General features: G+C 39.7%; 1 protein-coding gene across 5 annotated transcripts in view; it reads left to right on the forward strand.

Moving 5' to 3' along the window:
- The window catches only part of ADGRB3 (adhesion G protein-coupled receptor B3), a 620721-nt gene that overhangs the window by 551525 nt on the left and 55791 nt on the right, over positions 1-13405 (forward strand). For all 5 annotated transcript variants that reach the window (XM_084625079.1, XM_084625076.1, XM_084625077.1 and 2 more), the window contains 2 exons: positions 11335-11485; positions 12082-12151. In XM_084625079.1, the coding sequence (XP_084481205.1) occupies positions 11335-11485; positions 12082-12151 (221 nt within the window). The remainder of the gene's footprint in view (positions 1-11334; positions 11486-12081; positions 12152-13405) is intronic.

The raw sequence follows: 13405 nt of genomic DNA on the forward strand, positions 1-13405 counted from the left end.
AAATGAGAGTCTCACACATCAGGTTATCTCCGTTCCATCAATATCCATTCTGTAACTCACTTATATTATGTTTTTTGTTCAAGGAAACTGCTTCAATTGTTTCGATTTGTCAGGGCCCAGACACTTCCATCACCTTCTCTTAGAACTTCTTAGCGAACTCCTGCTGAGCTACTCTTTAAAACTGCACTCTTTTTTCCCTAGTTGCAGTGATTGCTGACTCATCGCCCTTGTGCTTAGCTCAGCTACCCCCTCACTATCAATACTGGCTCACTGCCCCCACAGTGAATTTTTAAACAAAGAAGCTTAGGAAGACTAAGAATTCTAGAAACAGTCTTTAGTATTGGTTATTCATGACTCTAATTTGTTGTTTTCTATTGTATCTCACTTTCCTCTCATATAATTTGTATCTGTGAGCATGATAATACGTTCAAATATTTCCACCTGTGAATATTTGGAGAGAGCACTGGAGCCTGATGTTTCTTTATGAAATTAGCTTAAATTAATGTACAGCACATGTCCAATATGCTACCGTCAAAAAGCTGTAGCTTCATTATTCAATTACGAAGCTTCACTTTTACATTTCTTCCAGCCTCTCAAGTGCACTATATTTCATTCATGCCTGCATCCTGCACAGTCCATGCTCAACATTTCTAAAACAAAACTAATTTGGAATTTTCTAAGCCTAACAAAAGCATTGGAAAAAGTCCTTTAAGTGCAAACCTGCCTTGCAAAGCAACTGTGTAAATGGCATTGTGGAATTCCATGTTTCATCCATCACAGATTTCCTGCTTAATTTGCTCAGATGACAAGTGAAAATAATTGTTTCTAACTGCCAGGCCCTAGTAAACTCACCCTGACAGTCAGTCTAAATTATTTTCTTTCTCATGAGTCATAACCAGGAACAAAGATTCTGCGGCCAAATTATGCTTTCAAATTAAGCCTGTGCATCCCCAGTGTCTTCAGATTATGCCTTCAGTCAGTTACACCTGTGCAATAACATCGGCCTTCAGTCATGTGGAAGAAGGTAAGAATTCTGCTTGACTTGCAGAGCCCGGATTGATTTTGCATGGCTGGCAGTTCAAAAACTAATCTTTTTTGACGTCAAAAATGAGCTGGAAATCTTTCAGACCCGATAAACATAGAAACCCACAAAGCCCTTTTTGCAGAGTCACTTTCTGGTTTGGAGCCACACAGAGTAAAAAATTTAAAATGACATCTCATGCTTGGATAATTCACACATGGTGATCTTATTTTTATGAAACCTCCCTGCAGTGTTCACCTTTGTACTCAGATCAAGCATGAGTCATTTGACCCCTAAAAGGTAATTTTTTTCTGAACAAAGTTAGCAAGAAACTAAAAATAAAGGTGTTAATAATAAGCATCATCTGTGGGTTAGTGATAGAGTCACTATCACAACGCAGCATACATCTTTGGGTGTGTACATAGGCAGAAAGATATTTAAAAACTAGCATTCACATTCATGTTTACACTTTCAAGCTGTGGAGGTTGTTGTTTTTCTCACTTCTCCCTAAAGGCATGCTCCTCTGTGCTGCATACATTTTGAAACGTACCACACTCATGTAAGGGCAGAGTTAAAATCCTGTGTACATTGGTTTGTCCTGACAGGGTTGACATTTCCCATGCTTAAAGATTAGCGTAAAAAAATAATATCAGAAGCAACAGAACAAAGTTCACTATGTGTCCTACTGAGGCCATATTTGTTTAACAGTCACGTTATTCATATAATAGGCAGAAATTGTTTATGTAACCTGGGTGGCCTTGCCATGCATACTTCAGAAATCTTGGAAGCAGTTGGGCCAAGGAGAGGCCACGTGCCATCATTCATGCACCTCCCAGCATCTATTCTATGGCTATAGGGCCTGATTCAAAGCCCATTGAAGCCAACGGGAGTCTTCCTATTGACTTTAAGCATCAGAGGAGTTGCCGTGTTAGTCTGGATCTGTGAAAGCAGCGAAGAGTCCTGTGGCACCTTATAGACCAACAGACGTATTGGAGCATAAGCTTTTGTGGGTGAATACCCACTTCGTCGGATGCATGTAGTGAAAATGCATGTAGTATACCTGCCTCTGGAAATTTCCACTACATGCATCCGACAAAGTGGATATTCACCCACGAAATACATCTGTTAGTCTATAAGGTGCCACAGGACTCTTTGCCACTATTGATTTTAGTGGGTTATGGGTCAGGCCCACAAACAGGTGCAGGATTCTCCTCCCTCACTTCCTGTCTGACTGTCCAGGAAATACATAGGTTCAAAAAAGTAGGAAGGGAGGAGGGTTACTGTGGAGAATTACAGTTACTAGTCTATACTCTACCTTTCTTCACCTTTCTCTTCCATTATATCACTTGCATAAATCCTCCATAATTGGATATAAGCCAGCAGTAGCAATCCATACCAGGAGAAGAGCTGAAAGAGTGTATAAACAAAGGGGGTCTGTAAGACAACTTTTCTTAGCCTGGCTTCTAATTTACTGTGGACTTGGCATCAAGAGATCAGTACTGGGTAATGCACTACAGATGGAATGATGAGATGGAATATGATGCTGCCATGCTAGGGAGGCTGTCATCGACCAAGGGGAATGGGATTTAAAGTACACCCTGACCTGAATCCCTGCCTGCAAATAGTGGCTGTGAATATGATGAATAATCTAGTTGGATGCTCTGTGATGAGATAGGACCAAAGCAGAAATGCTTTCAAATGCAATAAAAACCTGTCTGACTTCTGGAAAGACCTGGTCCTATCCAAGTAATAACCAAGCAACCATCTTGCATTCAATTTGTGGAGAAAAGATGTCCATTATGTTTTATAAGGGTCTGGAGAAGAAAACTGGCAGAGAGAGGGATTAGTCTGGATTAATACCAGCAGTGGCTTTTAAGAGATATCAGCAAGGCCAAAGTACCACCATGCACTACCAAATCGTAGCTTCATCATTCATGTGGGTAACAGGGGCAACTGTAATCCAAAGAGCACTTTTAGGGTTAATCTACACTTGCGAGTGGACGCAGTTACTTGCCTGTGTACTGCAGAGCATGTACCCACATCCACACTACCCTTTTTTAGTATGCGACATTATCACTACCATTCCAGGGGTGGTATTCCAGAGTCCTGTGCAGACGACATTCTGGTAACTGCCTTGCTTCATGTTGCTGGTACTGGCTTGGATGCAAATAGCATTAAGTTGCTGGGCTCTGCAGGGGGGGAAGTGCAAGAAGGTCTTACTGAATTCCTTTCTCCGTGGATGTGAGTAATGGTCATGCATGCTTCATTCACAGGGAAGTGATATGCATAAATAGCTTCCAAGTGAAATTTGCAGGATTATGAGCACTAGTTGAATCTCATCAGTGAAAGTATTATAAGTGCTCCAAGATGTATGCTATAAGATTAGGGTTTAGAGCTTGATTGGAAGTTCAAATGGACAAAAAAAGCTTCCACTTTAAAGCATAAACTTTCTTCCTGTAAAAATGTATGGGACTGCAAGGATTTTGCAGCGAGGTTTTCTGAATTCAAACTGCCAGATGAAAGGAATGAACAAATCTGGGACAGAAGATCAGGAGTGATAGATAAAATAAGCAAAGCAAGAGCCCGGAAATTAGAAAACCAGAATAATTTAGCAGACCACACTGAATTCTGCAACTGTGCTGATATCATCCTAGTAACCCAAAAATTTGACTACTCCCTATGGTAATTACCTGTTGGTAATACCTCCGTACCAGAATCAATAGATGACACTGAAAATGTTTGTCTCCCAGCTGGAATTGTGATACTCTCTGTGAGATGCCCTTTGTGAAAAGTGGAAGTAGGCAACCTGAAGGCTGACAGCACCAAACCAGCCTAAAGGAAGCAGAGAAAGAATTAGGGCATTCAAAGTCACAGTGAGAAATTTGATCCTTCTGTAAGAGAGTATGAAGCAGAGACCTACCAAGTTGTTTGGAGTAAGAAAATATTCAAAGTAAAGCCCCTTATCCCTCTGAAGGAAAGGAACAGGTTCTCCTACTCCCATTTCCATTAGGAAGGCACCTCCCTGTCTCAGTACTAATGACCCAGGCTAGCATGGGGAATATATGGGGCCGAAGCATGTACTGGATGGTGTAGCTGTTCCCTGCTATCCCTAGGGCCCAGCAGTCTATGGTAATGAACCACTTGAGGAAAAATTAGATCCCCAAAACAGAAATTGGGGTTGGTTTGGGGCTCTGAGCATCCATTCAAAACTGCCATTTGCTAGACAAGGAAGCAGAAGGTGTTAAAGGTGTGCCTGCAATTGAACATACATGCTACTGACGTCTTTTCAGCTCTGTAGGCTGCTGGAATCAGCCATTACATTCCCTCTGCTTGCGGGCTGTTTCCGAGAGCATTGGGCCACAGTAACAACGGCCTTGCCTTTGCATCCTTCTTACCTAATGAAATGTCCTTCCTGCTCATTAAATATGGACTTGTGTGAGGAAATGCAGGATCTTTCCCTGAACTTCCTAGTATGCATGTCTCTACAACATCAACACCAATGCTGTCAAATGAGATGCAGCGGTCTACATGAATATTGTCATATACTTCACTAAAATTAAGCCTTTTTACACTTCACCCTGAAAAGTGAACTGCTTGAATTTTGCTAAAATCTAAGTTGATCTGTAAAATACCCAGAAAGAACAATTTTATAGCTGTTGTTTTAAAACTTAATTAGCATTGTACTTTAGCAGAATTTTCACACCATCACTACTTCCACCCGCTCCCCCCGCAACGTCTTTAGAAATATGAGCTGATTTCCTTGCTTGAGTCACATCAAAAGTACTGTAAACCAACAAATGGAAAGAAAATAAGGTTTAAAATGCAATGGTTCTTTCAAACTTCTTTATGGCGCCATTATTGGTCTTCATCCTAGAAAAGAATCCAAAAAGTCTGCAGCTTATAGTTCTCTGCAGCTTATTGTTCTCAGAACCTTGAGATATAATCGTCTAGTTTTTTTAAATACAGCCTCCCTTACATTTCCAATACATTTTTCTTCCTTTGAAATCTTATAAAGTCATTTTTGCATTTTAAAAAAAAAGCATTTCCTGGAGGTAAACCTTACATGACTGACACTCAGCCTCTGAAAGATTGTCAAAAAACACCAGGGCATGTTACTCCAGAGTTTTAGTGATGCCTGGCCATGTTTTAGTAGGTTTTTTTTACAGTAGTGTCTAGAGATCCTAACTGCGATTGGAGCTGCATTGTGCACATATAGTAAGAGATGATATTTGCCCTGATGAATTTATAGTTTAAACAGGAAAGGAAAAGATAGTGTTGTTATTCCCATTTTAGAGATGAGGAACTGCGAGACTTTCCAAGGTCACTCAGGACACCTGGAATTGAACATATATCTCCTGAGTCCCACTCCAATGTCAAACACAAGGCAATATTTCCTCTCTTTGTAGTTTGCTGTACAAAAGTCAAGGCTTCTTAGGAGTACAAGTCCTACTCATTTCATTTATCTCCTGAGACCTTATCCTGTGGGGCCAATCTAAATGAGGACTGAGTTAATTTTGTAATCATAAAGGAGTTGCTATCTCTTATGTGAGTTTCTTTGGATACAGGTGTCATTTCTACTTCCATACATTTTTCAGTGCTTCTTGCCTTTGAAGACAATTAAGTGGATTTTAGGACCATCCTTTTTGTTATTAATACTATAAATTCTATTCTTTTTTTTACTCTCCAATAGCTTTGGCTCTTAGACCACTTCTTAGCATCCAGGCACCTTTCTTGTTTGTTGTAGATGAAAGAAACAGGTTGACTGGAAGAAGAAGAATCAAGAACCTTTGGTTCTTCCTCTTTATAGTTGTATGGGAGTTCTGTTCACATTACTATTCAAAAACCACTGTTGAATTAAAAATTTAAGATGCCTCAACCCCTGAGTGAAATGAGGGGGATTGTGAAATTACTGCCTGGTTGGATCTAATCTTTTTGGCATGCTCATAAAAATGGATAACTCTCCCAGATAGCTTTCAAAATCATTACATACCAAAATAAAAGCCCTAGAATCGATTGATTTGGATTTCCACCATTTGTCCTTTATATATCCAAGCTGTGCTGCAGTGCTCTAAATATGGTTGTGTCTCCCACAAGCAGAAAAGAGCAGAATAATTTGATACTTAATACAGGCTCCTGCATTCAAAGATAAATTGTTCATTAAAAAGAGAAGATGCTGGTTACTCAGATATTCAAGCTAGCTAAACACTGAAAGATCAATGAAGGCTACTAGAGTCATAGATTCTTCCTTGGGAAGGAAAACTTCCTGCTCCATTCCTTTGGGATTAGAGTAGGACCACCTTTGGAGGTCTTGATGCGGGTATCATACTATTTGCCTTTTGGGGGCTGGAAATGAATTTTTCCCTCACTGCCAGATTGACCTTCTCAGCAGCTCAGGAACCTGGTGGGTAGATTTATATTTTAAATTCATTTTGTTGCAACTTGGCATGTGCCCGGTAGAGGGACTCATTGGCATGTGCCCGGTAGAGGGACTCATTGGCATGTGCCCGGTAGAGGGACTCATTGGCATGTGCCCGGTAGAGGGACTCATTGGCATGTGCCTGGTAGAGGGAATCATTGGCATGTGCCCGGTAGAGGGACTCATTCAGCAGGGCTTCTGGTTCCCTAATAGACCAGAACTGAAAATGGATTAGAGATTAAATGGATCAAAGAAGGTAGAGAATGGGGTTGTGGCTCTTAATTTCTAGTACAGTGAAGAGACAGCTCCTTTTCCCAAACCCCTTTGCCCCTAGAGGAGGGAAAGGCAATGGGACCCCAGTAACAATGCAGGGGCCAAGTTCACAGAGTTGGGGGTGAGGAGAGGGTCAGCCCTCCAGCAGGTGGAACAGATTACAAAGCAAGGATGACCCTGCGCTGGATGAATTGTTTCCAGATGTGTTACTTAAAGCTGCAACCTCTTAAACTACAGTCCTGGTGCCTTGTCTGTCTTCCCATATTGTCGGGGCAATATTACCAGGATCCACAGGAAAAAGTTTCACTGGGAATCCTTGCTACACACCTTCAGTAAAGGGGTAGCATACACTGTCTTTAGGGGACAGTTCCCTGGTGCTTGCTGATATGCAGGTGCTTAGGCCCGTTTTCAAGACCCTGAGTACACCCAGAAACAGCCTTTGAGATTTCAGAGTGACTGGTAATGATACTGCCCCAGACTCTTGCGCTCAAGAAGTGCTGGAGGCAGCATTATGGCTGCTTCCTGCACATGGGCATTGGGGTTGGAGAAGGGACTTTGCATTCACTCATCTCCATCTCCCAACCAACCTATGCTGGAGCAGCCATCGTTTGTTCAAAGTGCTTCTAAGACATTATTGGCCCATGTTGCCATCTCTTAAAAAAAGAATGTTATGTAGTTATGCTGGTGGGAAGTGGGATTGTTCCTCTTTGTGTTTTGTGTTCCTTTTGGTTCACTTTTTGTTCTAAGGATTCCAGGCATACGTTTCTGGGTATCGCTGCTTGGTGTTCCATTGATGACAGCCACTGGTGGGAATGAAAATTTGCCACTGTTTAGTAGAGTCCTACTGAATTTACGTTTCTAGGATATATCCCAACATTGCTTTTTGAGGGGGAATATAATAGATTTTATAATCAGGATTCTCCAGTAGCTGTTAGGGGATATTATGCAGATGGAGATAATGTCTCTTGGATGATATGTGACACCAAGGTTTTTACCTCTGGGGTTCATTAGAGATCCCATGTACTACTCAAAAGAGTTAGAGATATTAACCCCTATGTTCTGCTCAAACTCCAGTGTGTGTAATTTCTAGAGTTTGTAGCAAAATTTTTTTCACCTGTTTTCAGGTTTTGGGGCCAACATGATAGTTAACATTTTAATCATGAGTTCTTGCTCAAAAAGAGCCACGTTCATGTTTGTCAGAAAATTATTAGCATCTATCTTTCTTTCAATACAGATACAAATTTGGGCCAAATCCTGCAGTTCATACTCAGTCAAAACTTCCATAGCGATTATTAGTTACTTTGACTAAATATAAAGAATAGGCTTTGTCCCCATATGCATTATGTATGTGCCATATAATTTGTTACATGAAGAGTAATAAGCTTTGATTTTTGTGGTGGTTTTTGTTTTGGTTTTTTGGGGGGTAGGTAATACTCTGTGTTACCTGTGCAGTTTTTCTCTGAAAGTTTCCAACTTTGACAAAAAATAGCTTTGGGGAGCAAATCTGTACTCCATAGAACATGTCTCAGTTTTTACAAAAAGACTGACAGGAAGGCAAATTAAAGTTTTATGGTATGAATTTATAATATGTGAGCCAGCTGCTACAGGAACACAGTCATTTATATATTTTCTGTCATTTTGTTTACGGTGCATTTCTCTATATATTCTTTATTTTAAATAAGATTTTATATTATGGTAATACTTCCTTCCAGGCAGTTTACCACTGTCAGGGGGAAGAAATCCTACACAACACTTTCTAAAAGGTCTGATGCCCTTCAATTGGTATTTTTTAAAGGAACACTGAAATTAAATGCTTTGGCTAAGATTTTTTATCTAAGAGAAAGAGGAAAGGCTAATTTGGCATCTCAGAACAAATGACATTGCAGATGATGTACCATTAACAATAGCTGCTGGAAGGATAGTCATAACCCAGATACTGTAGTTGTTGGCTTGTAACTATGGAATAAGAGAGTTTGGATGTAAGCGACCTGAAAAAAAAAATTGAGGCCCTTGCTAAATGAGTGACATCAGGGTTTTAGTTTAATGATATCGATCTCTGGAGCTTGCAGTCATGTTGTATAGTAATGTCATCAGATGAATACATATTCAGGACAGTTTAAGACTTTTCTGTTGCAATACTGTCTCCAGTTCACTTAGTGGACAAAATACAGGAGTATATTTTATAGAAATTAGAATTAGAATGTCAGGATTTTTGAAAACATCCTATGTGCTTTAACACATAAACAGTCTAAAGCACAGACATCCAGGATTTAACATGCATATTACTTTAGTTCATCATAATCTTAACACCTCAAGTATGCTTATATGGGCATGATGTAATACTTGGTCTGCCTGCAAATCCATCTGTTTATCTGGCCAAGCTTTTTACTGTAATATTACCACCCAGTGTAATAATACTGTCATTGTGGCTTTACTGGGATGGGATTTTATGAGCTCACATAGTTTTGGAGCAGCTAAATTTAAGAATTAATGGTAATAAATTAATATTCTGATCACTGGCTACCCCTTGTAATCATAGGTGCTGGAACTAGGAGTATTGGGAGTGCTGCTGCACCCCCTGTCTTGAAGTGGTTTCCATCACACAGGGTTTACAGTTTGGTTCGATGGCTCTCAGCCCCCACAATGTACAAGTTGTTCCAGCACATTTGCTTTTAATTGTTTCTCAAGAGATATGGAATGGTCACATGGCTTTCATGATATGCCTTTATCCTGTCATTTATTTTGAAGCAGCAGAATAAAATAGAGTGCTTTTTCAGCATGCAGTAATTTTATATGGACCAGATTTACAGTATCTTTTTATTGCCTGATGATATTTTCAGGTGTATATCGTGGGCCTAATTCTGCACTCACTGAAGTCAGTGGGAATTTTGCCATTGGCTCTATGGAAGTAACTTCAATGCTAATTGTTTTAAAGAAGCACTGAGAGCGATTGTGTACCAATTCAGCAATGTGATTCAGTTTGATTTTAGGTTAGAGGCAGTCCTACAATGTAACCTCAAAAGCCAACCTCTCTTTCACTGTCTAGGTTTTTCGGTCCACACACATCACTATGACAGCTGAAGGCTTCCATGTTTCTCAAAAGAAATTTTCTCAATGCAGCATGGCAAACTTATTTTAAAAGAAAGTATATCCTTGCATGCATAATTTTAAAGCTTGATTCTTATCTCATTTACTTACCTGTAAAACAAGAATATCTCCACTGAAGTCAGTAGAGTTACACTCGCGGAAAACCAGTGTGAGATCAGAATTGGTCCTAGGGAATATTCAGAAAAAGTAAAGCTGCAAGACTGGACTTATTAATATTAAAGTAATTCCTCTAAGGTCTCTTAAATCTCACAGATATTTGCAGGTATTTTTTTAAAACTTCTCGGTGGTTAGTATATTTTGATAATCCTTTGGTTTTTCATTGCTTTGCATAACTTGATTTTTAAAAAGTAATGGATAATTATATAAACATTTTCTAAAACATAAAATAGGCTGTATTGCTGAGTTGATACAACAAAGTACTTGAGTACCTGCATAATATTAATTCTTGCAGAGCCTTCATGCTTAAGTATTGTTGAACTGGTGCCTTAGCTAGAAACTCTGGGAGAGGAACTTGTCTTATTATTAGAAGTATGCTAGATAGATTAATAATAACACTAATATTACAAAATTCTAAATCCATCTCAAGCTAAGTTCTTGTGTTGCTGACATCTGTTGTTTTGGCAGGGTGTTTTGATTTCAATCTGATTAAACCATATTTTAAAAAGTAATAAAGATCTATATGGTTTATATTCTACAGTATTGGTGTGGTTTTGGTGCAGGGGCATTATACATACTGCATTTAGTAGTCTGAATTCCACTGTCTCTAGAATTCCATACTGAAATAAAGCAGTGAAATGAAGGATTATAATTTACTTCCAAGGGAGAATCAAATTTACTTATATGAGCCAAAATGTCAAATTTAATTAAAGGCTACAATGACAGAGCAGAGCATGCGCTGGATGAGTTCAGAGTACTTTTCAGATAACAAATGACTGACATGCATAAAAACAATAACCAAAATAACTGCTAAGGTTACGTTACTTAAACCTGACTAAAAAATGTCAGGCCATATATGCCAAAAGATTCCCATGATATTACATTCTGTAAGATTTAAATGAAAAATCAAATAAAGCAAGAAGCTTTAATCTACCCCCTGGAGTTCAGATTTATAGTCAAGATTTGTCTGCATGAGGGGAAAGAACATAAAAATGGCAATTAGGTTTGTTTGTTTGTATTTGCACATTCACTCTGTTCAGTGTAGTGAAATTGCAATGTTCAGTAACCATGTAACCTATTCACTGGAGTGGCTTTGCAATATTCTGTGGCCAAAGTAAAGATGTAAGAAAACTTGCTCCATTCTATATTTATATATTTGTCATCAAAACTGTCTGTGTTAGTGTATTTCAGAACAGGGTTCAACCTGTTCTGCATAATCCAAGTCTCTGTGTCAAATGTGCTATAAAGATGGAGGTGTGATGTTCGGGGTAAAGGTCAAGTTGATAGAATATGACAACCCTCTGAAGGAGAAATGATTGTCCCTAAGTATTCAGCATGAGCTTTTCTTTGCTCCCTGCAGGGCATCTGCACCACGACCACCGCATTTTTACACTTCTTCTTCTTAGCTTCGTTCTGTTGGGTTTTGACAGAAGCGTGGCAGTCGTACATGGCTGTTACTGGAAAAATTAGGACACGACTCATAAGGAAACGCTTTTTGTGCCTTGGATGGGGTAAGCCCATAAAAATCATATAGCCAGAATCATTAGAATTGAATGTTATGCATTTACACAATTGGGGGTGTTGGTATTTATTTCAATAATCCTGACAGGTGGTCAATAGCATAGTTACTAAACAGAAAACCAGTACAAGGAGATTTCCCTTTTTATTGGAAGCACCAATATAATTTCATGCTCTTGATTTGGCTCAAGATACAGTTGATGAATATTCCAATGTTATGGTAATTTATGATGCTGTAACATATATGCTTTAGTGTCATTTTAGTAGCTTTTCTGCAAAATAGTGTAAGACAGACAAAAGCCTCTCACTGAAAATCCACTGAATCTCTGTGTTATTTGTTCACTTTAAGCTATTTCAAATAGACTGGTAACTTAGCAACACAAAAGTGATGCATACTGGGCTAAAAATCTAGTTCTTCCCTTGTGCTTGGGGAAGAAACAAACGCTGCAACAGAGCTGTGCTTTGTTAAATGATTCATTCCATATCAAATTGATCATTTTAGATGAAAGTACTTCTCTCTCATCATTTCATGCCCAATAGAACAGTGATATTTAGCTGAGCCTTAATGACAATTGCTGTTTTTTTCCAGGTTTACCAGCATTAGTAGTGGCAATATCAATAGGCTTTACCAAGACGAAAGGATATGGAACATCTCACTAGTAAGTCAGTCTGCAGTGATAAATCATGTTTTTGATTAACAAGGCTGCCATGCCCATTAGAGATTATACAACACAGTATAAGGGCCTATTTTGTGTCCCTTCATGTGCAGGACACTGCTGGAAGCCAAATGCCCCACACAAAGAGTGAAAAGAAAATCAGAGTCCAGTGTTAAACTCAGTCCTGTGAAACGCTAAGTACACTCAACTCCGAGTGAGCGCTGAGGACACCAGCATATCTCAGGAGGCGCTCAGTCCTTTGCAGGATCAAGGCCATTGTTAGTAGCACTGTACTTGTCCTGCTGAGATTATTCACATGGGACTGGTTACTTCAGCTGCATATTTGTTTCCTGCTTCCTGCTTAGATGCTTGGTACTTTTTAAATGGGAGATTACTTAAATATTGATGGAAATAACCGATCGCTAATAAGGAGTAACCTTAAATGCAATGATATATAGGTGCTTGTATGCCTGACAGCTCCTCTCCAAACAACCACATGAACAAAACCAGCTTTCCAAATACTTGTGGAACTAAAAAACACGAAAGGACATGCATATGGACCAAGGGAATCAGGACCTGGATTTCAAAACATGTTTACAAAAGCATGTTCCTGTTGTTTGACCAATCTGGCATCAGATCTGATGTGGGGTACAGTCCTCCACTCTTCAGGTCTTTGGAAGCTGCCACAATTGGCCTTGTCTGCAGACAAGGGAGGGAGGTGATTTCCACTCAACACAGGGCATCAGGAGCTGAGGAGCTGTTCCACTCTAGAACTCAACAATGATAGGTAGTGCCTCCTCAGCTTTAGCCCTGTGTAGCTAAAGCAATCCAGTAGGAATTCTGTCCTATCCCTCCTAGATTATGGTTGCTAAAATAACCTTGTGGGTTCTTTAGCTACCCTGTGTTAAGGAATCTAGTAGCACTGTTTGCCACTCCACAGTTACAAAGGTGCTGGCAGCAGGAACAAGACTTGTTGCCAGCTACTCCTAGATTGTAGGGTGCCATTTCCAGAAGACCTTTTCCAAACTGAAAGAGCAGTGAATGGAAACAGGGAAATTGGTCCTGGTTCCCACATGAAGATATCTACTGGTAAGAGGGAGGTCCTAGAACCAGTCAAGGGGAAAACTGATTTGGAGGGGGGATTAAGAAACACTCTGAGAGGGGAGCTGGGGAAATAGCATCAGACCAGATCCATGGAACAATTGTGTGCCTGGGCTGATGGGAGTGGCGTGGTTAGAACTTGAATTCACCTTGATT

The sequence above is a fragment of the Lepidochelys olivacea genome (genome assembly GCF_965140295.1).
Source record: "Lepidochelys olivacea isolate rLepOli2 genome assembly, chromosome: 3".
Taxonomy (NCBI): domain Eukaryota; kingdom Metazoa; phylum Chordata; order Testudines; family Cheloniidae; genus Lepidochelys; species Lepidochelys olivacea.